The sequence below is a fragment of the Humulus lupulus genome, chromosome 2 (genome assembly GCF_963169125.1).
Source record: "Humulus lupulus chromosome 2, drHumLupu1.1, whole genome shotgun sequence".
Lineage (NCBI taxonomy): Eukaryota > Viridiplantae > Streptophyta > Magnoliopsida > Rosales > Cannabaceae > Humulus > Humulus lupulus.
In genome coordinates, this window is record NC_084794.1 from 51,942,509 (window position 1) to 51,968,959 (window position 26,451).

At 34.1% G+C, this 26,451-nt stretch overlaps 2 protein-coding genes across 4 annotated transcripts; one reads left to right on the forward strand and one right to left on the reverse strand.

Annotated features, from left to right (window-relative positions):
- Positions 1–12,707: 12,707 nt before the first annotated feature.
- Positions 12,708–19,526, forward strand: LOC133817804 (proline dehydrogenase 2, mitochondrial-like). The gene is made up of 4 exons (XM_062250404.1): positions 12,708–13,512; positions 17,915–18,560; positions 18,663–18,903; positions 19,274–19,526. Exons 1-4 carry the CDS (start codon positions 12,958–12,960, stop codon positions 19,317–19,319), a joined length of 1,488 nt encoding a protein of 495 aa, XP_062106388.1. The 5' UTR covers positions 12,708–12,957; the 3' UTR covers positions 19,320–19,526.
- A 729-nt stretch (positions 19,527–20,255) lies between these two features.
- On the reverse strand, positions 20,256–24,723 carry LOC133817802 (probable inactive ATP-dependent zinc metalloprotease FTSHI 3, chloroplastic). Of its 3 annotated transcripts, none has more exons than XM_062250402.1 (5): positions 23,333–24,723; positions 22,346–22,669; positions 21,721–22,021; positions 21,305–21,512; positions 20,256–20,573 (listed from the first exon to the last, which is right to left on the reverse strand). In XM_062250402.1, exons 1-4 carry the CDS (start codon positions 24,446–24,448, stop codon positions 21,313–21,315), a joined length of 1,941 nt encoding a protein of 646 aa, XP_062106386.1. In that variant the 5' UTR covers positions 24,449–24,723; the 3' UTR covers positions 20,256–20,573; positions 21,305–21,312. The 3 variants fall into 3 exon arrangements, with proteins under 3 accessions (XP_062106386.1, XP_062106387.1, XP_062106385.1); XM_062250403.1 differs by having other exon boundaries at positions 20,256–20,580; XM_062250401.1 differs by lacking the exon at positions 20,256–20,573 and having other exon boundaries at positions 21,148–21,512.
- Between the last annotated feature and the right edge of the window lie 1,728 nt (positions 24,724–26,451).

Consider the following 26,451-nt stretch of genomic DNA (forward strand, 5'->3'; position numbering starts at 1 on the left):
TCACATCACGGGCGATCATCACATTCAACCCCCGTATGAATCTATCTCTCCTGGCCGCATCCGTCGACACTAAGTCTGGCGCAAACTTCGCCAGCCTGTCAAATCTCAGGGCATACTCGGTAACTGATAACCTGTTCTGAGTCAGGTTGATAAACTCATCAACCTTCGCAGCTCAAACTGCTACGCTGTAGTATTTATCATTAAAGATACTCTTAAATTCTTCCCAAGTAATGACTGTAACATTCCTATGCTGACTCACTACATCCCACCAAATGCGGGCATCTTCTCTAAGCATGTAGCTAGTACAAGCTACTCTTTCATTTCCTTCAACCCTCATGAAATCCAAGATCAAGGAAATCATATTCATCCACTGCTCAGCCCGCAGTGGGTCTGATCCACCCTCAAAGGTAAGAGGTTGTTGCTTTCTGAATCTTTCGTACAAGGGTTCCCACATGTTCTCAACCACAGGCTGAACTAGCACTGGCGCCCCATTCTGCTGAATTGGTAACCCTATAACCTAAGAAGGGGCCTGTTGCCTTATCTGACGAAGTTCTTCCTCTGTTCTCTGCAATCTAGCCTCCATTTCGGCTAATATCTGCTGCCAGTTATGTGGGGCAGGTGGAGGGTCCTGACCCTGATTGTCATCCTCGGCCCGACTGTTGTGGAGTCTAGACGATTGCCGAGGCATTACAACTATATGCCTGTAATCAGTGACACCGCTTATCAGGCATGATAACAGAATCCAATTCCACCTCCCATTCTCAACAACCACCCAAGATCAACAATCCAGATAACATACAAATAGCATATAACACACAACGGGCCTTGTCCTGGCATCATGCATATGTTATTTCATTCATCATGCTCTTTATAAACTAAGCAGGCAAACAGGACAATCAAGCACATATTCAAGCGTAATAATCAACCATACCAATCAACCCTGAGTTGAGCTTTTCAATGGCAGTGAGCGTACATGTTCGGTCAATCTCCAGAACCAATAAACCTTGGCTCGCTCTGATACCAAGTTGTAACGCTCTACTACCTTAGAGCCGTTACTAAGTGTGTTTAAAATGTGCAACTAACTCGCTAAACGAGGTTTTTAGAACAAAAGTGTGATTAAACAAAAAGCCAAGGCTGTAATATTTAAAAGTACTCTATTTCATTAAAAGTTCCAAGAGTTTAACATTTGGGATCCCAAAATAAAGTTTATAAAGTATTTACAACTCAAAATAGGTTTACAGATGACTAACTATAAAAAACGTAGTATAATACAGCCATTTCTCTAAATGCCCCCAACCAAGGCAGTCAGGCAGGCCAAACATGTACGCGCCGCTCCACGCTCTCCGTACTCATGGCTGGTTGGCTTTCTCCTTGCCCTTACTTGCAACACAGAGCACCTGTGAGCCGAAGCTCAGCAAGAAAACTCACGCAGCACATAACATACGTATATTATATAGCCAACATATCAGACAATCCACAGATAAAATAGATAGTCCATCAGACCAAACAAGTACGGCCATGCCATCCCAGAAGCGTTACCAAAGCTTGGGATCTCGGTTCTCACCGTAAGGATATCCCATGTATCCATTGGGGTCTCACCCTAACCATAAGCACTCCATGTGCTAAGTGTTATTCCCGGCCCCGCTACCGTTCTCGGCCTTCGCCGTTCTCGGCCCTTCGCCGTTCTCGGCTCCTTTGCCGTTCATTCTACCATAACCACATATAGCATACTTAAACAGCATTCAAGCATATAATAATTCAATCAAGGCTACACCCTAACAAGAAATACCATCTAGGGCCGTGCCCTGCAACAACACTATGGGCCCATGCCTTGCTCTACGAGTGCTACAGTTTTCTTACCTGTATCTCGAGCTTTACAATGCACCAAAGTCACGAGCATGGTCCTCTATCCCGAGCCTCTCCGGAAACCTAGTTACAACACATAAGAAACATCCTTTACTACTAACCAATCCAAAACCACTTCCCGGGACCAATCCCGTACTCTTGGGACCTCCAATTTCCCAAAACAATGTAACGGAAACATTCCCCAAGCCCCCGGAACAAATGCCCAAAAATGCAAAATTACCCAATCCTGAAAATAGCCTAGCGCTGCGGCACTACCCAGGAGGGCCGCGGCACCCAGCAAGTCAGAGAGCTCCCCAGCTCTAATACAGCCTCGCATCGCGGCACCAAAGAACAGGGCCGCGACGCCCCTTCGCGAACCCAGAAATCTGGGTTTTCCCCTGCATTTTCCCCGAGCCAAAACACCTCCAACTCAACCCAAACACATACCTAAAGCCCAAAATCAATTTAAAACCCCAAGTAAACCATTTAACAACCTATAAACATCAACAACACGCTCAATTACACAATTACACCCAAAATCCACACTTGAGTTTCAGATTTCAAAAGACTTAACCATAACTTTTTTAAAACTTAAACTAGAGCTTGAAGAATGTAAACCAGACGTCTAGATTCTTAAACCACATCAGATACAAAGATTCAAACATGCTTAAAATTCTTAACTCAATCAATAACTCAGCTTGTACTCCCTCCAATCCCAGCTTTAAACCAATTCCTCTTGCTTATTGTAAAGAATGGTGAATAGAATTGTATATTTTATTCATGTGAATGTCATATATTTATACAACCTAGGAGAAACTAAAATAGGAAAGTATGAGAGAAAATAGGAAACGAAATAATTACAATTAACCCTATCTTCTAGCTAATTATTCTAACACTCCCCCTCAAGCTGGAGCATAGATGTTAATCATGCCCAGCTTGTTACAAAGATAATCAACCCGCACCCCATTCAAAGCCTTCGTAAAAATGTCTCCTAATTGTTCTCCAGTTTTCACATATCTTGTAGAGATCAAGCCTTGTTGAATTTTCTCACGAACAAAATGACAATCAATCTCAATGTGCTTAGTTCGCTCATGAAACACAGGATTTGAGGCAATATGAAGAGCAGCTTGATTATCACACCATAATTTTGCTAGCACTGAAGTCTGAAATCCTACTTCAGTCAAAAGCTGATATATCCACATTATCTCACACACAGATTGTGCCATAGCCCTATATTCTGATTCAGCACTGGATCTGGACACAACATTTTGTTTCTTACTCTTCCAAGAGACCAAATTACCTCCAACAAAGACACAATAACCTGGAGTGGATCGTCTATCCACCTTGGAACCAGCCCAATCTGCATCTGAGAAACACTCCATCTGGGTGTGCCCATGATCCTTGTAAACAATACCTCTTCCGAGTGCTCCTTTCAAGTAACACAAAATTTTCTCTAAGGCTGCCCAATGATGAATTGTTGGAGATGACATAAACTGACTGACAACACTAACTGAGAATGAAATATATGGACGAGTCACAGTAAGATAATTCAGCTTTCCAACTAATCTGCGATATTTCTCAGGATCTTCAAATGGTTCCCCATCACGTGTCAGATGCACATCTGGATTTATTGGAGCACTACAAGGTTTTGCTCCCAATTTTCCTGTTTCAGTTAAAAAATCAAGTACATACTTCCTTTGAGACAGAAAAATACCTTGTCTACTCCGAGTGACTTCAACTCCCAAGAAATACTTGAGCACCCCCAAATCCTTCGTGTGAAACTGGGTATGAAGGAATGATTTAAGGGAAGAGATGCCTTCAGTATCATTTCCAGTAATAACGATGTCATCCACATACACAACTAACAAAATGATACCAGCAGTTGATCTTTTATAGAACATAGAATGATCTGACTTACCTTTCAACAAACCAAATTTCTCAACAACCTGACTAAATTTACCAAACCAAGCACGAGGACTCTGTTTCAAACCATATAAAGACTTGCGAAGACGAAAAACTCAGCCTAACTCCCCCTGGGCAACAAACCCAGGAGGTTGCTCCATATATACTTCTTCCTCAAGATCTCCATGAAGAAAAACATTTTTAATATCAAGCTGATGCAAAGGCCAATGATGAGTAGTTGCCATGGAAATGAACAGTCGAATAGATGTGAGTTTAACAACAGGAGAAAAAGTATCACAATAGTCCACTACATAAGTTTGAGCATAACCCTTGGCAACAAGACGGGCCTTTAGGCGAGCAATTGTTCCATCCGGATTGACTTTAACCGTAAACACTCATTTGCACCCTATGGCCCGTTTTCCTGAAGGCAAATTAACCAAGTCCCAAGTACCATTTGCAACTAAAGCATTCATCTCTTCTATCATTGCAGCAAGCCAGCTAGAATGAGACATTGCTTCACGAACAGTTTTAGGAATAGTGATAGAATCAAGAGAAGCAATAAAAGAGCAAGAAGAAGAGGAGAGATGATTATAAGAAACAAAAGAAGAAATAGGGTATGTACATTGGCGTTTACCTTTACGTAGTGCAATGGGAAGATCATCTTTGAGTTCCGGATCTGATGACGAAGATGCAGGTGCAGGACATGAAACAGGAGGTGGAGGAGGTGGACGCCTGGTGTACACTATAGGAGGCTTAGGAAGTGGTGGAGGTGGTGGAGGTGTAGGCATTGCGGGAGCTATGACCGAGGCAGGTGAAGGAACAAGAGACTCGTCAGAACATGTATCAGGCGCAGAGGATGTGACAGAATATACCAACAAATCATCATCCTCCCCTTGACGAGTAGGAGTAGGTGAAGATGAAAAATAAGGTGTATTTTCCACAAAAATAACATCAATAGAAACAAGATATTTGTTGAGATCAGGACAATAACACCTATACCCTTTCTGAAGACGAGAATAACCAAGAAAGACACACTTTAATGACTTAGGGTCTAATTTGGTGACATGTGGACGGACATTGCGAGCAAAACAAACACTGCCAAATACTCGAGGAGCAACTGGAAACAATGACTTACCAGGAAAAAAAAATTTAAATGGGATCTCACCATTAAGTACAGAGGATGGCATGCGATTAATAAGAAAGCATGATGTGGAAACTGCATCGGCCCAAAAAGGTTTAGGAACTTTCATTTGAAACAAGAGGGCACGTGCAGTTTCAAGAAGATGTCTATTTTTACGTTCTGCTACACCATTTTGAGGTGCAGTATCAACACAAGAAGTTTCATGAAGCATGCCATTAGAGGTCATGTAAGATTGAAATTGAGCAGATGTGTACTCTTTGGCATTATCACTTTGCAAAGTACGAACAGACACAATAAATTGATTATGAATCTCAGCACAAAAAGCACAAAATATAGAAAATAACTCAGAACGATTTTTCATTAGATATAACCAAGTTACACGAGAATAATCATCCACAAAAGTAACAAAATACCTGAATCCAGGTTGAGAAAAAATAGGAGAAGGACCCCAAACATTAGAATGAACTAACTCAAAAGGAACACTAGCACGTTTATTGACTCGAGGACTCAAACTAACACGATGATGTTTGGCAAACTGACATGACTCACAATCTAATGAAGACACCGTACTATACTGGGGACAGAGTTTCTTGAGCAGAGGAAGGGATGGATGGCCCAAACGACAATGAGCCTTAAAAGCGGAAGCAACACTCGGACAAGCAATAGAGGCTGGTGGAAGTGGATCAAGAACATACAGGCCGCCAGATTCATGTCCTTTACCAATAATCTTCTTCGTCATAAGATCCTGAAACAAACAATGATCGGGAAAGAATGAGATTGAACAGTTTAGATTACGAGTGAGTTGACTAACAGAAAGCAAATTAAAGGACAAATTAGGTAAATGTAAGACTGATGACAAAGTGAGCAAAGGTGTGGGAGCAACAGTGCCAGATCCAAGAACAGAAGATGGTGATCCATCAGCTAAGGTAACAGTAGAAGTGGGACTTGTTGGAAAAGCTTATACAGGATCTTTATTTATTTTCATGTATATCTAATATTAAATAAATTAATACGAGATAGCCTAAAACATGTTTCTAAAATTGAATTCAAAGAGAAATAAATAATATAATACTTACAGTATACGCAGCGGAATTAAGAGTCCTTCCTTCAGTTCCTCTAACTCTTGTATCCTTTCTGTCGCAGAGTATTATCAAGAAACTGAACCGATCTTTCTTCACGATCTTCCAATGTATCCTTAGAACCACCTAGACTAGTGTGGGCAATTCTCAACACATGAGATAGATATAGAGAGAAGAAGAGAAAATAACAAAGAGGCTTAGAAAAGGACTTGTGTTTAAAGAGAATATAAAACTATCAGAAAATCTGACTTATCAAAAACCCCTTTTTTGACTTCTCTATAAGCACTCCTTTTATAGACTCAATTAGGCCATTTAATTTAATTAAAAAATCAATAAAATAACAGCCATTTTGAAGCCCTAGGTTGAAATTATCATGGGCTATAGGCCCGTGAAATTTCCCATTTGATTATAAGCCCATTGGACTTAAAATCAAGGCCTGTATTATTTTCTATTGATTTAATTAATTAAATAATTATTTAAATCCTTTATCAAATTAATTATTTATAATTTGAACCTTGATTTAAACTTATTTATTAATTTAGATACCAATTTATCTTAATTAATAAATCTGCCATAATTTCTCTTTTCTTCTCAAAATTACACAACTCTGTGAAACTATCCAAAATTGACCTGGTCAACTTTGATAATTCTAATTGATGATTAAATCAATTAATTGAGACTATCTAGATGATTTTATCCAAGGTACAATGGGGACCATGGGCCTATGAAATCAAGCTCCAATAAATTATCATAACTCTAACAAATAAATTTACTAACTTATTAATTCCTCGTGACTCCACTATAGACTTGGAATTGCACTCTTGAATTCATAGAACGCTCTATAACAAATATAGATACGCTATTAATTATCCATCGTTACAACCATAATTTTCACTCAATCCTCTATAAACGGTCTACAATGAGATAGGACTAAAATACCGTTTTACCCCTCATTGTATTTTATCCTTAAAACACTTAGTTCCTTGTAAATGATATTTCAGTAAACTAATTTAATTACTGAAATGAGATCTCTATCATTTAACACCTTGAACCAAACTAAAAGGAAACCATCGTTTCACTTCTTCATCAGAAGCTATAGATGTTCATATCTATGATTAACACTCCCACTCAATTATACTACCGAGTTCCCAAGATGTAAGTATGGGCTAGTCCGTAGGGTAAGCTGGTAACGAACAAGTCAAAGAACTCAAATAATACAATCAGTTAGAATACTAACCACTCAGAATTGAGATTGAATTGACCTATGGTCAACTATATGATATGACTAGAATAGATAATAACGGTATGTTTACTTATCTTATCAACTGTCAATATCGGTCCAGTCCGATGTAACAAATACATCCGATCTTATCTACTTTGCTAATGTTCTGGAAAGAACATAACACTGTAATGTGTAAGTAGATCATATCGTAGATTGGCAGGTCAGTGTAAATCTGGTGCACTGACTAATCTTAGGACTAACTTATTTTTGAACATATAATCATATTTATATTCCACTGTGATTACGTCACTATAAATAAGATTAGCTATATGCTCGGGATTTAATAGAAGTTTATATTAAACAAATAATCATGAAAATAAAACATGTGAGCAAAGTGATTGACCAAGTCAAAAAATGATTTCTATTCTTTTATTGATAATAAGATGAGATTACAAAGAATTTGGGTTTTAATTAGGGCATAAAACCCCAACAGGACTATGAGACTGAAAAATGGAAAAGAGATTGGAATTACCTGTCATATGATCTGTGGCACCAGAATCAATGACCCATTTTGAGGATGTGGAAAGAAGGCATGCATTAGAGTTACCTGAATCAGCTATCGCAGTGACAGAAGGAGATGAAGACTTAAGTGATTCCTGATACCTCGAGAACTTGGCAAATTCATCAGCAAAAATAAGGACCAATTTGTCAGATGCATCACTAGTGCTTGCAATATTAGCAGAGTGTTTTTGCTGATTTTTGAATTGTAACTTCCTACACTCAAACTTGGTGTGGCCTGGTTTCTTACAATAGTTGCACATGATGCTCCCGGAATCTGGTGTTCGATTATCAGGTCCTTGTGAATTACCTCCTTTGTATCCACTTGGAGTAAAGTTTTTCCATGGTGCAAAATTGTTACGACTCACCAAGGCGCTATTAAGAGGAGCTGAAGAGGTAGTTTCTGTGCGAAGAACACGAGTAAACACATCTTGTAAAGAGGAGACATCAGAACCAGAGAGAACTTGTGACTTTGCAGAGTCAAATTCAGATGAGAGTCCTACAAGAAAACTCATAATAGCCATCTGCTCTCGTTGGCGCTGTTGAACCTTCACATCAGGACTAAATGGCAATAACACATTAAGCTCTTCATATGTTTTTTTAAATGCCATAAAGTAACTCATAAGAGACTGATCTTGTTTCTTTGCACGATAAAAGGCTTTGCAAACATCATATATGCGAGATATGTTGTTTTTGCCAGAATACAAAAACTCCAAGTAATCCATTAGTTCTTTAACCAATTCACAATGATTAATCAAACTAATTACCTCATTATCGATAGAATTTCGAATTTGAAGGAACAAGCGAGCATCCTCACGAAGCCGTATTTTTCTTGAATCGTCTTTTTCTTTAGGAGGATCGTCAGTTAAGTGATCATCTTTGTCAATACTCCTCAGATACAGTCGAATCGTCTTACTCCATTCCAAATAATTCAAACCAATCAATTTATGGTCCGTGATTTTAGACATCACGGGAACCACATCAGAAACAACCACTGATTTCGAATATGATTTTATCTCTGCCATAATCTCGAAAGCAAAAACAATTGAAAGAGAAAAGGAAGAAAGCGAACACCAAAGAATGAACACCCAAACACGAAGAAGGCAAAAGTATCAAACCACAAAATGAGAAGAACCACCGGAGACCGATGCAAGGAGGACGGGGAAGGGCCGGGAGCGTGACGGACGTTGACCGTCACCGGAAAAGAGGCCGGACGCGCCCTCACGCGCCGATGCGTGGGAGTCGGGGCGGCGGAAATTGGCGGCGCGTGGGGCCCACGCGTGGTGAATCTCGCTGCCGGACTTCGGGGTTTTGCAGATCGGCGGCTGGGCAATCCGTCTATGTGGGCGGTGAGAATAAACTCGCACTCCAACTAGGGTTTCCGAAAAAGGAACCCTAAACTCAAACCCTAATCTCTTTTTTATTTTTTTTTAAAAAAATTTTATGGACCCTAATTTCGAATTTTGAATCACAATTCTAAGTATTGCTCTGATACCATGTAGAGAATGGTGAATAGAATTGTATATTTTATTCATGTGAATGTCATATATTTATACAACCTAGGAGAAACTAAAATAGGAAAGTATGAGAGAAAATAGGAAACGAAATAATTACAATTGACCCTATCTTCTAGCTAATTTACAGCTAATTATTCTAACACTTATCAAGTTTTGAATTCTCATGCAAAACTAGCCACAACTCTCTTTCAATTTCATGCTTATTCTCTAAAAACCAAACTTGAAACTTAAACAAAACAAAGACAAATCCTTACCTCTGAATAATCTTGGCTTATGTTCAACTTAATTGCCTTAAACCACCTTGATTCTCCTCCTAGGTCTCCCAACTTTAGCCCCCTTCTTCCTTTCCTCTTTTCTTCTGGTTTTCTTCCAATTTTCAGCATAAACAAGATATGCCTAAGTGCTGAAACGTCAGTCATCCTTTCCCTCAGCTGAAGGTTCCTACATCCTGCCAAAAGACTACTCTACCCCTCCAAACAATTCATTTCCTAACTAAACCCCAAGGCCATCTTTGACATTTCATCTTTCTTACAATTCTGCCATTTCCTCATCTAAACTTGTTACCCTTAATGGTTACTAATGGTCACCCAAGTTACTCAATCTCCATTAACCATTAGCTCACAAACTCACATTATAAGATCCCCAAAATACCGCTAGGCTCCTCCCGAGCCGGGTATCTAATCTCGTTGTGACTTTTAAACTAATTAGCTCCTAGGGCCGTCTCGGCACGTGCATCGCAATAATATCACCACTCACACGTGGTACTAATCATATAATACAATTATCACATTTATGCCCTCAGCGGGCTAAAATTATCAATTTACCCATATCATACAAACGGGGTCCACATGCATATTTATACCACCTAAACATGCATTCTAATCACAAACTCATTTATATTCATATATTAACATGCCAACTCACTTATTGCCCTCCAAGCACGCTAATCAAGGTCCTAAACCTTATTAGCAAATTTGGGGTGTTACAGTCCCCCAGGCCGCGACCATGGATAAACAGTGCTCGCAGCCACAACCCATTTTCAGCACAAATTTTCAGTTTTTCCAAAACGTCCCAAACCCTTTCCTGAATGATTTTGCAACCTCCATATACCTAATGAGAGTTAAAAACATGTCTCCAACAACCATATTTTATAATGGCTTTGTCAAATCCAAACTCAATTGTGTAACACACAATCTACATATTATTGGGTAATATTTGGGAATCACAAATTTGTAACTATTTTTGTAACTCCAAAATATGTCATATTTGGGCACACACATGTGTCCAATTTTGTGACTCTAAAAAATATGTTACAAGGTGTGACAAATCACATTTTGTCACATTATTTAATCTAACATTATATTATTTAAAATAATATTACATGTTTTACAAAACAGAACATAATAGTACATTGGACTCGATTTTGGTCAAAATATTTTTCAATATGACCAAAATACCCTCATTTTTTATTAATGAATTAAATTATATAAACTAAATAATTATTAAATTTAAAATTAATAAAAATATGATATAAATTTAAAAATAATTAAAAAATTATATTTTAATTACCCCTCAAACAATGTCTCTCTCTCTCTTTTCTTCTCCCTCATTCCAGTCGGCCCTAATTTCTTCTTCTTCTTGCTTGCTTGAAACCTGCAACCTTCTTCTTCAACGACCTGCAACCTGCTACTTGAGCTTCGTCAATCGCAGGAACTCCATCTTGCCGTTTTGGTCAGCCACGATTTGCTGAGGAAACAGCTCGCGACGAACTTGTGATGGGCTAGGCACATAGCCAGTGGGGCTCGAATAGGGCTAGGCAAACAAAGGACAAGATGGGCGATGTCGATATGGGTTTCGAATAGTGGCGGAGAATGCAATCTACCTGAGTTTTTGATGCTTGAAAGCAGGTTTGAGATGTTCAAATTTGATTGAGTTTGTTTTTCTTCTTTTTTTCCTAGGAAAAAAAAGTATGACTATGTGTTTGTGTTTTTGAAATCACCCTGTTTGTTCTGTTTTTGGATTTTGTTTTAATTTTTGTAAATCTTTAATGAATTTGAGTTAGATTTTGTATGTAAATCTTGAATGATTTTTTTTTTCATGAATGTGAAGAAAACAATAGAGCTTCTAAAAATCTGAGTTTACAACTACTATGGGAGAAGGAAGGATACATTGGGTACAAGTGATGGTATATGGCTCTGAGTTTGAATTTATAAATTTGTTGACGCAAATTTATGGGATTTGATATTTATTGTGGAGAGATTATTAATGTGCGTATATTACTAATTTGAGAAGAAGAAGAAATAACAAATTTATTTTTAATTTTGAAATTTGATGATAAATTTTGAGTTTGAATTTTTTGTTTTTGTTTATAAAGTTGGGTTCAACATAAACTTTGGGTATTTTCTTATTTGTGAAAGAAGAAGGAGATGGTAGATATTGGGTTAGAGTTCACATTAGCTTTATTGTAATTTTGGTTTTTGAATTTATTTCATATTTTGCTTTTTTACTTTGTTTAATTTTTGTTTTAGATTTTTAAATAATTAAGTTTTATTTCTGTAAAAAAATATTTTGAATTTTAAAATCAATTTAGGTTATTTTTAAATATTTAATTAATTCATTAATTAATAAAATTGATGAGTCTTTTGATCGTAATAAAAAATATTTTGATCAAAATTTAAAATTATTATCATCTGTTTTGTAAAATACAAAATTAAAAATATTATTTAACAAAACATAAAGCCATCGATTATTCATAAAAAAAAATAAGAATTGCCATTGATGACTCACGATCTTTTCCAAATCCACGAGGCCACGACTCAGCTCATACCCAATCCTACTCATATCATAGCTTGATGCACCAGTTCATCAGCATGTAAAAGACACATAACAATAGTTTTGTCCCCAACCAACAATGGAGTCCATTGCCTAATGATAACGAAAATTGAGGTTGTTTACGGAGGAGTCGTTGAACTTGAAATCTTACCCAGATGGGTGAAAAAGAGTCATTTGGATATGAAAATATAGTTTTTTAATTAAACGGAGCTGTAAAAATGAAAAAAAAAAAAACACGGTTAAGTTTCGTTAAGTATCAGCTGACAGCTGTTATTTTGATTGAGACGATTTCAGTACTTTTTGAAGAGAAGGTGAGCATGAGCATGCATGAGGAGGAGGGACAGTACTCTCCATAAATAGTATGTGCACGTGTATGGAAGATATAAAAACATTAAAAGCTATTCCAAAAAAACAATAAAAGCACGATAGGATAAAACAAAAAAAGACAGCTCAGACCAAACTCATCCCAACGTGTATCTGATCATGTTGTCCGGCTTAATCAATCTCGACCGTACAATATATCTGCGTCGCTCCCTTTTAAAACTCTTGCCCAGAAAAAAGTAATAATAAAATAAATAAAGAATCTCATAACTCAACTACATTCGGGGACTCAATTTCGTGGCTTAGTTTAGAAACTGCTGGGGCATTTTTGTAAACTCACATTTTATCTCCTCTTCCTACATAAACCCAGTCTCCCCATCCTTGCCTCAACAACGCTTATTTCGCATTATTAGTTTCTTGGGTTTCAGCAACATTTTTTTTCTCTTATATTCTCATCATTCTAAAGAATCCAAAGCTCTTAGAATAGAGAGAGAGAGAAAGAGTAAGAAAGCAAGAACAAGAGAGTTTCTTCAGCCATTGATGGCCAGCCGTGTTCCCCGAGGAAACCTTTCGAAAAGCCTACGTCACTTCACCAGGCCTCTAAACTCGGCGGCCTCGTCCTCGGCCTTCTCGTCTCCGGCCGTCCCGCCGCTTAATTTCGCCGAGAAATCTGATACGTCCGTCGTAGAGGAATTCCAAACTGGAGGCCCCGGGGTGTTTGACGTGTACAACACTCAGAAACTGTTCTCTTCAATTCCGACGACGAGGCTGCTGAGGGCGTCGGCAAACATCCACGTCGCGGCGATCGAATCTGTGGTAGACTTGGGAATGTGGCTGATGAAATCTAAGCTGATGGAGACGGAGTTGGTAAGGAACGTCGTTATGGAAACCATACGTCACACGTTTTTTGAGCATTTTTGCGCCGGTGAGGACACGGCCGCCGCCGGCCAAACCATCTTGAAGCTTCGCGAAGCTGGTCTAAGAGGTATGCTGGTGTACGCATTGGAGTACGCCACCGATAACGAGTCATGCGATCGTAATCTTGAAGGCTTTCTTCGCACCGTTGAATCAACCAAGTCTCTTCCTCCTTCCTCTGTAAGTTGTTACTATTTATTTTTTTTCCTTTTGTTTTTTTAAGAAAATAAAATTTTTTTACAGCATTGTTAGTAAATTTTCTTGATAAGACAATAATTAACGTGGGTATATAATGTTCAGCCAATGAAAATAAAAAGAAAGGGATTATGTTTACCTGAAACCTAACAACACTGAAACCATACCATTAATGGAAAGAAAAACTGAATATACAAATGGTTTCTCTAAACACAAAGTAATTAATAATGACCCACAATGATGGCATGTCATGAACAGCTTTTTTTTCAAGCTTACCATATTTCTTTTTTATCATCTTCTCTAGTTCTCTGTTTTACTTTATAAAAACAGAGTAATAATAACTTGTTTCCGCTGGCCGTATAATCGAAATAACAAAAAACCAAAGAGTAGAACTAAATTTTCTTTTAACTGGCCGTACAAAAAGCTTTTTTAGAAAAAAAATAAACGTACACTTCCATTTTTTGGACTTCTCTCTCTTTTCAATTAAATTATATTTGATAAATTTTTAAATAAAAATAAAAATTATTTGGTACACTAAGTTTAGGCTTTCATTTACCAAACTCAATCAATTACTTTTCATTTTTAATGAATAAAAAATGGAAAATTTTCAATAATATGACTTTTATACTATCAATGTACATATGGGAGTTAGAAATTTAATAAAGAAAAAATTAAAGTATGGATAACACAATTAGTAGTTAACTAAAATATAGAAATGCCACATTTTTTTTATCATAGTCATGTTTTCTTTAATTTTGAAGTTAATTTTTTTTTCTATCATTTTTTTATTCTTTTTTCTTTCTTTTTTTCCTTGTTTTTTCTTCTATTTTTTCCTTTTTTTTTTCTTTTATACTAATTTTTTCTTTTCATTTTTTCATTATTATTCTTTTTTTTTTTTCATTTTTATTCATTTATCTATTTTTTTCTTTCATTTGTATTATTTTGTTTTTTTTTTCATATTTTTTCAGTTTTTTTTTCATTCTATTTTTTCTTCATTTTTTGTATTTATTATTTTTTCCTTCCATTTTTTTTCACACATATGAGCTTTTTTTTTTCTTTTTCCATTTTTTTTCTTTTTTTTCTAGCAATTTTTTCATTCATATTTTTTTCTTTCTTTTCATTTTTCCATTATTTTTCTTCTTCTTCTTTTCATTCTTATTTATTCATCTATTTTTTTCATTCATCATTTCTTTTGTTTTTTTTTTTTCATTTTTGTACTTATTCTTTTCTCAGTCTATTTTTTTTTCTTTTTTTTCACACATATATTTTAACATTACATAATTATTCTACTATTTTTTTTATTTATTATATTTTATTATTGTAATTTTTTTTTATAGTTTTTTCCACTATATGTAAAAAAAAATCAAATCATTTTTTTGAGAATTTTTTTTTACTGTAACACTTATAGAAATACCCAAATTTGGAAAGAAAACTAATAAAAATATGAAAATGTGAATGGGTAACTGGTTACCTTCACATTCTTTGTGTGTATATTTCTGAGGGTAACTGGTTACTTTCACGTTCTGGTGTGTGTATATTTATGGTTTCTTTATGGTAACTAGTTACTTATGTTACTAAAATCATAGTTACTTCTTCTTCATTTTTTAATGAAGTGTTCTTCCATTTTTTCCTTCAAATTTGATGTTTATTTTCATATTTAATATGAGTAACTCGTCACCCCTCTTAGGTAACTGGTTACCCCTCTTATAGCAGAAAGTTACTCATCTCAAGATAACTGGTTACCCCTCCTGGTGCATGTTATTTAACCTAGCTTTATGATTTTTTTTTAAGATCAATCAAATAACTGGTTACCTTACCCAGAAATTGAAAAAAAAACGTACAATCTTAAAAAAAAACATGTTTATAATAAATAAATAATAATTTTAAAAACAATTCATATTACAAAAAAAAAAAATTTGCAAAACAACCAAAGAAAAATTTAATATAAAAAACAAATAACTTAAAAAAAAATAATCAAATTACAAACATACCCTTCCAAATTTGATTAAGAGTAAAACTATGGCATAAACCAACTTTTATACAAAAATATGGGAAAATAAATCCATAAAAGTGAAAATTCTTAAAAAAAGCTATAGATTAACTTTTTTTAAAAAAAAACCATATTTTTGTCCACCCTATTAAAAATCTCATATAAAATGTAATTTCCTCGTAAAAAAAACCTATATTGATTCGATTAAAAAATAACAATAATAAAAAGCTAATGAGTAGATTTTGTTTGATTGAGGTTGGCAAATCTGAATAGAAAGCAGCTAATGAAAAGATGGGACGCTTAGAAATTGTTGTGAAAACTGTATTATTGAAGGTATTAATAAAAAGTTTAGTTGAAAAATGTATTAAAATATTATAAGATTACCTGAAAAATAATTTTTAGTGAAAAAATATAATTTTTTAAAAAGAACAAAAATGTAAAGGTCTGAAATAAAGGAGGACAAAATAACGGAACCCTCGTTAGTTTTATTTTTATTTTTTATTATTATTATTATTTATGGGAATCATCTTTGTTAACACTTTGGTATTTAAATATTGTGCTTTGTTTGGTAAAAAAAATTAATATGCTGTATGTTTGCCATAATTTTTAATATTATGGTCCAATACATAATTGTAAAACGGCAATGTAAAAATTAATATTTCATTAATATTTATTTGATATTTATTAAAAAAATACAAAATGTAATAATTTTTTTTATATTTTATTATTGATAATTAGAGATAATAATAAAATAATAATGTAAAAAGTTTATCATTTAATGATCATTATTAAAAATTATACTAAAATAATAAATATAGCATAAAATTAAATAAAAAATGTAGCATTTATGGTCTTATTTGGTAACACTTAAAAATAGTTTTTTTTATTTAATTAATTAAAACTTTGACAATTAAACATAAAATGTGTTTAGTAACTCTATTTTTATTTATTATTTTTTTAAATTTTAATTAAAATTTATTAAATTTTGAAAATAGAATTTTTTTCACTTTCAAATTTTTTTTAAACAATTTTCAATTTTTCTTTTTTTTTCTTCTCTTCTTCAAATTAACACATCATATTGTTAAACAAAAAGTAAAAATAAAAGTTATCAAGCACGTTTATTATTTTTTGTTTTTAAAAATAAAAAACAAAAATAGTTACCAAACATATTTTTATTTTTTAAAAATAAAGAAACAAAAATGAAATAATATTTCTATTTTTGTGTTTAAAAAATTCAAAAACAAAAATTTTACCAAACAAGTCCTATAATGATGCAAAATATGCATGATGCTATATGATATGCAAAATTATGCATAATTTTTAGCATGTGCTAACTTTGACACATCTTTTAACATATTATCGGAACAACTTTTTTGTAAAATGAGTTATATTTTATTAACACATTACTAATTTAACACTCAATACTCTTAAGTGCATATAGTACCTTTTTAAATTAAAAAAAATATATGTATCAGAAGAAAACGGTACAGTAAGATAGTCTGTTAAGTACGTAAATCTGTCAAATGAAGATGTGGCATTTTAATTGAGTTGTAATGCTTTTAGTGATTTGGGACATTGAGACAGGCAACTTTGGCTCCCTTGAGCTTTGATTAAATTAGTTACAGCTGTTGTTGTGTATTACATGCGGATTCATGAACCCACCTAGGATATGTAATAGTTCAATTCCAGCTTCGAGATAAGTAGCAGTGTCAAGTTGATGAGGTTGTCCCTACTAGTAAAAAATTAATTTTTATTTTATTTCTTTGTTTGTTTTGGATGTATTTTAGAATATTAAAATGTCATTTTAATAAAATAATTTTTCTAATATTTTAGTAGAATGATTATTCGATTTGAAAATTAAAGAAAATATTATTTTAACACAAAATTAAAAGAAATTTCTTTATAGATTTTTTTTATTTATATTAATTTTTATTTTATTATATTCCTATTCATTTTTCATTTCCATATTTATTCTTTTATTTTTATTCCCTAAAACCAAACAATACTTTAGTTGCTAAGCAAGTTGGGTTGTTCAAACTTATAGTTTTTTTTTTTTAAAAGCAAATATAATCAAAGCTCCAACATTATGGTATAATGTATAATCTTTTGACAAAAGAAAAAAATTGGAAATGGGTGGCTTTGACGATTTAATTAAGATAATTTTTTTTAATATAAGGAAGAGTTTATGCAATTTTCGAACTTTGTTGTGATAAGGATAGGTCTATTTAGCACAACTAAAATTGAGGAAAATAATATTTTTATCACCCAATTTAAAATTCAAATCAAAATTATGACTTTCTTTTAAGAGTTATCGATATGTATCAATCTTTGTTTGATTTTGTCACGTAAAGTTTGGTTATGTTTTTGTGACAATGACATTTGCGATTTATCTAACAGGCGAGTTTCATCATTGTGAAAATCTCGGCAATTTGTCCCATGGCTGTGCTTGAGAGAGCCAGTGACTTGCTTAGATGGCATCACAAGGACCCTTCGTTTAATCTCCCATGGAAGCTCGACAGCTTGCCCATTTTTGCAGACTCCAGCCCAATGTACCACACCCTTAAAAAACCAGAACCATTAACCCTAGAAGAAGAGAGAGACCTCCACTTAGGCTACGAGAGACTCCTCAAACTGTGTCAAAAATGCACCGAGGCCAATGTCCCTCTCTCGGTTGATGCCGAACACACTTCAGTTCAGCCCATCCTTGATTATTTAACGTACGCTTCAGCTGTTGTGTACAATAAAAATGACAGACCGATTGTGTATGGAACGATCCAAGCTTACCTCAAGGACGCAAAAGATAGGTTGCTTCTGGCTGCCAAGGCCGCCGAGGATATGGGCATCCAAATGGGGTTCAAAGTTGTGAGAGGAGCTTATATGTCCACCGAGACCAAGATAGCTTCTTCTTTGGGCTATGAATCTCCCATTCACAACAATATTCAAGACACTCATGACTGCTACAACGACTGCGCTTCCTTCATGCTCGAAAAAATCGCTAATGGGTCTTGCGCTTTGGTTCTTGCAAGTCATAATGTTGAGTCAGGTAAAAAAAATAAAAAATTAATCAAACACTTGGTGTGCGTAAAAAGGTTTTTGTTTTGTTTTTTCAAGTGTCGTTTTAATACGTGTTTTTACTAAATGACAGGGAGACTGGCCGCGGCGAAAGCTCATGATTTGGGGATTGGAAAATTGAACCATAGGCTTGAATTTGCACAGCTTTATGGGATGGCAGAGTCGTTATCGTTTGGTTTACGAAATGCAGGGTTTCAAGTAAGCAAGTATATGCCGTTTGGGCCTATAGATATGGTGATGCCTTATCTTTTGCGAAGGGCCGAAGAGAATAGGGGTCTTTTGTCTGCTTCCTCTCTTGACAGGCACCTCATGAGGTAATTTTATTTTTCGGATTTTACTTTTATTTTTCATTTATCCTAATAGAAAAATAGTCATTAGGAAAAAGAAGGTGCGGATTAACTCCTCCGGATTAAAGTGACGGACCGACACATTGGAATGACACTTGAATTTTGATTATTTCAAGTGTGATTCGATCAACACGTTGGATTGGAACGATATATAATTTGGCCATTCACTTCCCTCAAGTCTTCTATGACTTAAATGGCGAAGATTGATGGAGAATATGATGAGAGAGACCCACCTAGCTAGGTCATTTGGTGGTGCGAAAATCCTTTAACCTTCTAGTGTAGTTGGTTGGTATAAAAAATAATCTTAACACGCTTTTTTTTTCTTCTTTTTTAATAGGACTGAATTGAAGAGGAGACTAAAAGCAGCCATCGTGGGAGCCTAGGACGCACCTCAACGGAGCTCGTTTGAATCGCTCACAGTACCAAACCAATATGTACATATAGGATAAATAGTGTTGGTGGTGTTTTAAGTAGTAGTACTACTTTAATCATGTCGGTTAGGGAAAGGCTACTTCCATTTTGTTTTTGTGTAACCTAAATCTTCCAAAGTTTAGTAATAATAATAAAAGTAAACTATGTTATTTATGGTCCTTCATATTCATTAACTTTTGTTATTAAATCTTCCGAAAGGGCTTGGAATCTTTGATTATTAAATTGCATTTTTCCATAAATAAACACTTGTATAACATAATTGTTCCAACCTTATTTTTGGTATTTTAAATTATTCAAAATTTATCAAAAACGGATGTGATGTTATTATGACTACAATATACACAGTCATATAAAAACAATTAAAAATTCTATCTATCTACGTACAAAAAACACAAATGCTACACGGATAGTCTTTTTAGAGGGAATTTTTCTAATTTTTTTTTTCCGCTGTACTTTGCCACTGGCTCTACGACTGTCTACACACCCAACTCGTGAATCAAGCACCTTATCATGTCTCTTCACTCATGCGCCAATTTATTTACACACCCAAATCATTTTTTTTCTTTTATTTTTTATTTATTTATTTTTCTAAATTTTGCATGTGAGAAACATCCATCATCTCAAAATGTATCATGCAGGTAGTATTATTGATCATTGATTCAATCTAGTGGGGAAAGATATATAAGAATTCGAATCCTATTAATGTACAGAAGAAGAAAAAAGGTGTTGTCGGGTTATATATAGATATTTATATATATTTTCCTCAAACATTTAAATCATGTGTGAGCCGTTCTCTATAAAATCTATAACCATAGGTATTCAATTTTGTCCTTAAAAAAGCATAATGCATCTTATCATGTTTTACAAGTTTTACTTATACACCCAAATTAAGATTTAATATAATTTAGACTTGGTTTGAATACTTAGGCTTCTAATAATTAATAATCGTTGAATCAATCCAACATATTAAGGTGAGCAGAGAACATTCTTAACGAGACAAAACCTACTTCAACCTCCTACGTGTATATATTGTACTAAATGCATATGCTTAGAATACTGAACACTACAAATTACAATGATTGTGCATACATTTTAAATACTTAGAGAATGGAAAAATTTATAAAAATTGATTATATTTTTTTACCTGTGTATGCGTGTCAAAATCACATCTGGTCTTGTGGCGAGGTGGGCTATGGAACCATCAACTAGACTCCAGAAAAGAATAAATATGAGTAAATAGGAATCATAACAAAATTAGCAATAACATGTACCAATTTGGTAAAGGACTTGCATTCATCTTTATTGGACAATGTTAATATTACTATTTCTATTTGTTTTATTAGCTAAATTGAATTCCATAATTTTGGCCCATAACATCCCACGCCTAGTTATTCAAGCACAGGATGAAAGTGCCAAAAGAAATTCAATCAAATGGAAGATGAAAGGTATGATTATTGAGATAATGAGATGTTTCCCACAATAAACCACTTCTATATTCACTCCAATATCTTATAACTTGATATGATTGGCATGCAATGCAAGTTGAGCATATACTACAAAATATTACACTTGAGAATTTCTGTAATTGGCTAAAACTTTTTTTTAAAAAGGTAGTGATGAAATACGTAAGCATTGCTTTCACTTTTCTTTATTGGGCCTTCATATTGAGTGGCAAGGACATTTTAGAAGTTGACTTTTGACCAGAATATGACTGCATTTTATCAGCATGACACTTCATGGCTTCATACCTGAGGTTTGGCTTCGTGAAGATAGCTCAAATTCAAGTAAACGTTTTGAGATCCCATTTATGGCATTCTTATGAAAATTTATATGTTCAATAAATGGTACAAATCAATTTTTTACCAATCCAAAATTAAATGGATATTCAAGTCTAAAATCCAATATAAGTTACAACAAAAGACTCTTGTCTACTTACTCTTCACTTCAGCTTAGAGTCTGATATCCTAATGGATCTTGAAACCCTTCTGTCCTGGTGTCATTCTTTCTTACCAAAGATGGCATCCATGGAAACAGTTTCCCCAGCTCCTTGCCTATTGTAGTAGGCCTCAGCCGTTTATCATTAATTCCAAACTTTGCTCTTTCAATTGCCTCCATTATATCATCTCTTGTAACAATTTCACCACCTGTAAACCCCATAAGTGAATTTAATATCAACTCACGGTTGCTATATTCACATTTTTTGGTCTTTATTGTTCTCTCCTCACAAGAGCAATTAGATTTAACATTGAATAATAAATTATTGAACGGCGTCTATCACGTGTTTTAAAAGTGCATATATCAATAGAATCAAATGGGTTTTGACTTAAATATATAAAAAACATTTAAACTTACCTCTGCGAGCAGCAAGTAAAGCAGCTTCGTTGACAATATTTGCAAGATCAGCACCTACAAAACCCGGGGTAAGGGAAGCAACCAGGTCACAGATTAGATTCATATCCTCCTCCAGAGGTACATATCTCAAATGTACAGCTAAGATCTTTCTCCTTCCTTCTTCATCTGGTTCTCCTACGAGTACTTTTCTCGAGAATCGGCCTGGCCGGCAAAGGGCTGGATCCAATGCTTCTGGCCTGTTAGTTGCTGCGATAACAACTACCTTCATGTCTGACTCAAATCCATCCATTTCTGTCAGCAACTGCATAGGCATAGGCAGAATAGTTTTAGAATTATGGACTAGCAATTCATAAAACTATAATGTCAAATCAGAAACTTTAGTAAACAAGCAAAATGTTCAAAGTTAATAAGAGATATAATGAAGAAAAAGATGTCGTCTGAAGTTAAAGCTATATTGGAGTGATGGGTAGAGTTAATAAATTATATATATATATATATATATATATAAAACAGATGATGATTGATGGTGTTCAAGTTCAAATTACTAATAGTTCTGAGAATGCATCAAACCATGAAGAGCAAAATGCATAATTAGAAAACTGAAGAGATTGAAAAGTTAGGCTACCTGATTCAGTGTTTGGTCTCGCTCATCATTAAAACTTCTACCACGCTTTCCTCCAACCGCATCAAGTTCATCAATAAAAATAATTGAAGGGGAAGATTTCCTTGCCACAAGAAAAAGGTCTCTAATGCGAGCTGCCCCTCTTCCAACAAACATTTCCACAAATTCACTAGCAGAAACAGTAAAAAATGGTACACCTGCCTCTCCAGCCACTGCCCGGGCCAGCAATGTTTTACCTGTTCCTGGAGGACCCACCAGTAAAACACCTCTGGGTAATTTTGCTCCAAGCTTTTGGTAGTTTATAGCACCTTGTAAGCATGAAACTATCTAGAAACAAAAACTGTGTCATTAAAGATAAACTAAGAAGAAACTTCACAAAATAGTTAGTGATTGCAGTTTTCTACTTCCTGGAGTAATTTTGTGAGCAAGTGTTTTAACATATCAAAATAGAGATTCCATCAGCACAAATTTGTAGGTAAACTCCTTCGAAACAAATTGAATCCTAATGTCTCTAGACTAGAACAGATATGCACGCCAAGGGGTCACATATTATATTAGTTGTTCCCATAAACATTTCTTGGTGTAATACATGAATAATACGTACATAAGGCTACATATACCAACGAATTAATCCCAAAAGAGAAAGGTCCAACAGCCAACTATGATACACTTATGGTTCTAGTTTTAAGCTATTTCAATACATGCATATACATGATACATACACTACGGGTACACAACTAGAGACACACTCAGTGTGGCTGAACTGGGATAAGTTTCCCATAATGTTAGACAGGAATTTTAACCATATCAACTGCTCATATGTCAAATTTTCCATATTTATCCAGAACCACATTCCTATAAGAAAAATAAGGTATATCCTTATCAAGTTAATCATCTAACCAGCTTACAACTATGTAATAAGTAATGACTAAGAAGAAAAATATTTTAGAATTGGCTGTAACCTCAAATGACAAAATGTTTAGTGTTTACCTCCATGAGCTCCACTTTAGCAGCATCAACACCTTCAACATCATCAAAACCAACCATCTCTGTATCACGTTGCTGCTTTTTGGCAGGGCTATTAGCAGCAGAGAGTTGCCGATAAAGGAGCCACATTAAAGGAATCAAAGGAATCCATAGAGTTAGCACAGTTATCAAAATACTCCTCATTGACATCAATAATGATTGAGGAGCTGAGCTATAACTAGTTCCCTTTTCTCGCATCAAACTGAGAAGAAACTTTTCGTCATGGTCTACTTTTCTTGTGCCATACTGCCACTCAGGCACTGAAGCTCGAGCCTTTGAAGATTTCCTCCACATATTCACATTTTGTGGTGTGACAGATCTTGTACCAACATCACTCTCAACCTTACTGGCCTCGTTTTCATTTGGCAAACTTATTGCCATTGCTTCTCCCTTGGATTTTTCAGTATCTGCTTCTTCACTCTGCAAGTTTGTATTGTAATATATCCGGCGAGACCCCTCTTCAATCAGAACCTTCGTAACAGAGCCGTTTTGAAGGTTTGCTATCAAGTCTGAATATGGAACCATTTTTGGAGATGGCAATGCTGTTAGTTTCAAAAACAAATAGCACATCCCCAATGCAATTGAAACAGAGCCAGAAAGCAACACTCTTCTTATATTGTTTCGCACATAAGTCTTGACATCATTCAACATTGTCTCAATTGAAACTCTCTTCATTTTAATAGTCAATAAGCGCAATCTCGGGCGCAATCTCAATGAAAATCCCCTTCTCATTCCGCCCTTTTTCTTTTTCCCTAAATAGGATTGTTTATCTCCATTGTTTTCACTCCTCATTGGCTTAATCTCATCTTTACAAGGCAACCCATGATGCAATTTATAGCAACTACAGTACCCAGATGGCGCAACTCTACCCTTATCATTAATCAATGAGCTAAAATTACCATTCCAAAGCAACCCAATTTGAGATTTGTTGAATTTATGAAATCCCATATAACTATAGGAAAAAGAAGTATAACAAAAACGTTCACATCTCTTCAAAGGCTTGATTTTTCCACCACAAGATTCCAAATTGTTATGGGTAATAAATAACCCATTACTGCAAGCAATAGAGAAGCAAGCCATGTCTATACTACAGGACTACCACTATTGAGCAAGACTGCCTACCACTAACTGTATATAACCCATTTTGTAATTGGAAAAGAAAAATATGAAACTAAATAAATGGAGTTAAAGCTACCAGCTTTGACGAGGTTGATGAAGCTTCTGACCTGATTAAATCATCTGGTGAAGACGGAAGAGAAGCTTACTAGCTTAGAAGAAGTAGGTGTTTCTTGGGTTTCAATTGGGTCCCGTTTGAGGCTAAGAGATAAGCCACGCGGTCTTTTGTTGCCCGGAGTTTGGCAAATCTTATTTTTCACTTATTAGTTTTATTTAAGAGGTTCTAATACAAATATCTTCACAGTATTTTCTTTCCTTTCAACAATTTAGCAATCAAGTTTAATTTGTTGATTTTTTTTTTTCACAAAATTTTACTTTTTTAATGAATTTTTAATATATATATATATACTAGGTAGAATCAACGTGTTACATAATTTTAAAATTGTAAACATTATATATAATTTTAATAAAAACTAATTTATTATTTTTTTTAAATATATATATAACAGAATGAATTATAGTTCTATAGTATATATAAATATTTATATCAATAATCTATATATATATATATGACATTTAAATACATCGTTCACATATATATTTACATGATTGCATGACATATATATTAAATACAGTAATATTTTTAAAAAAATTAAATAATAGAAATAAAATAATAATAGAAAAAATCATAGTGTAGATAATAGTATACACATCAACTATTTTTAGTTTCTAATGTATCTTGCAATGTCTTTTGGTGAATTTGATGAAGAAAAAAAAACTTCAAACACTTGATAAAAAACAAACTATCACACAAATTTATAAGATAAAAAAAATGATATATGTGTATTTATTATTTTTAAATAAATATGATTAATTATTTAAATTATCATAAAATATCTTTAAAATATCATATTTTAATTGTTTTATTTTTGTTTAAATTTGTGTTTATATATTATATGTTTAATATAATATTAAGTTTTAAGTATATTATTTAAGTTATAAAATGTATAATTTTATTATTTTTAAATAATTACTATTGTAAAATATCTAAAAAATATACAATTTTAAATATAACAATATTCCATTAAACTTAACGAAAAAATTAAAAAATCTTTAAAACAAAAAAATTTCATTATCTACATATTTTTTATATAGAAAAGATATACATTAGGGTAAAAGAATTTGCCAGTGTATACTATGTATAATATACCAATTTTGTCTTTAGAAAATTTAGAATTTCGTCAAAAAAAAAAAAACTATAAGAACTTACTTAGGTTATGGATATTCTTTATATAGTTTTACATTAATATGGTTTTATTAAAAAAATTAAAAAAAAAGGAAAGTTTCCAAATATGAAAAAATTTAAATTACCTGTATAAGCCATTTTTCCATATTACATCATTCTTCAATTTAAAATCTATTGCCCTGTATTTTCGGGTAACTAAAGAAATCCCCTATTCGCACTAGCCACCACCATTTGTTTTTTATAAGCAATAATCCAATAACCTTTTTATTTTCTGTGGTTACCTCATTCCTCTTCTACTATTACCGATTTCAACTTTCGTGATTGTTTCAACCTCCCTTGCAACTCTAATCATGTGCTCCTGATAAGCAAGATAAACGAGAGGAAATGAAGAAGTGAATTGTATATTCATCATCAAATTATGAGCATGAAAGCTCTATAAATACAGAGTATAGTTAGGCTGTTAGAGAAGAAGACTAACAGAATTAGTTACAGGTGAGCTGTACAATACCAATATAACTAACTAGTCCTAACTAACAACTATACAGACAAAGCCTCACTAACACCCCCCCTCAAACGGAGCTGGGACAAGGAAACCAAGCTCAGTTTGTCTCTTAAAAAGGCAAATCTGGTAGAACAGAGAGCCTTAGTAAGAATATCGGCAATTTGAGCATGAGCAGGGGTATGCTTGACAGAGAGCTGGTTGTTGATGATTCTTTCACGA

Coding starts and splice junctions, on each gene's coding strand:
- LOC133817804 (XM_062250404.1), top strand. CDS start 12,958: ATGGCCAGCCGTGTTCCCCGAGGAAACCTTTCGAAAAGCCTACGTCAC. Junction 18,561..18,662: donor AAGTCATAATGTTGAGTCAG/GTAAAAAAAATA, acceptor ACTAAATGACAG/GGAGACTGGCCGCGGCGAAA. Junction 18,904..19,273: donor CTTGACAGGCACCTCATGAG/GTAATTTTATTT, acceptor CTTTTTTAATAG/GACTGAATTGAAGAGGAGAC.
- LOC133817802 (XM_062250402.1), bottom strand. CDS start 24,448: ATGGCTTGCTTCTCTATTGCTTGCAGTAATGGGTTATTTATTACCCAT. Junction 22,022..22,345: donor GAGACCAAACACTGAATCAG/GTAGCCTAACTT, acceptor ATGCCTATGCAG/TTGCTGACAGAAATGGATGG. Junction 21,513..21,720: donor TTTACTTGCTGCTCGCAGAG/GTAAGTTTAAAT, acceptor TGGGGTTTACAG/GTGGTGAAATTGTTACAAGA.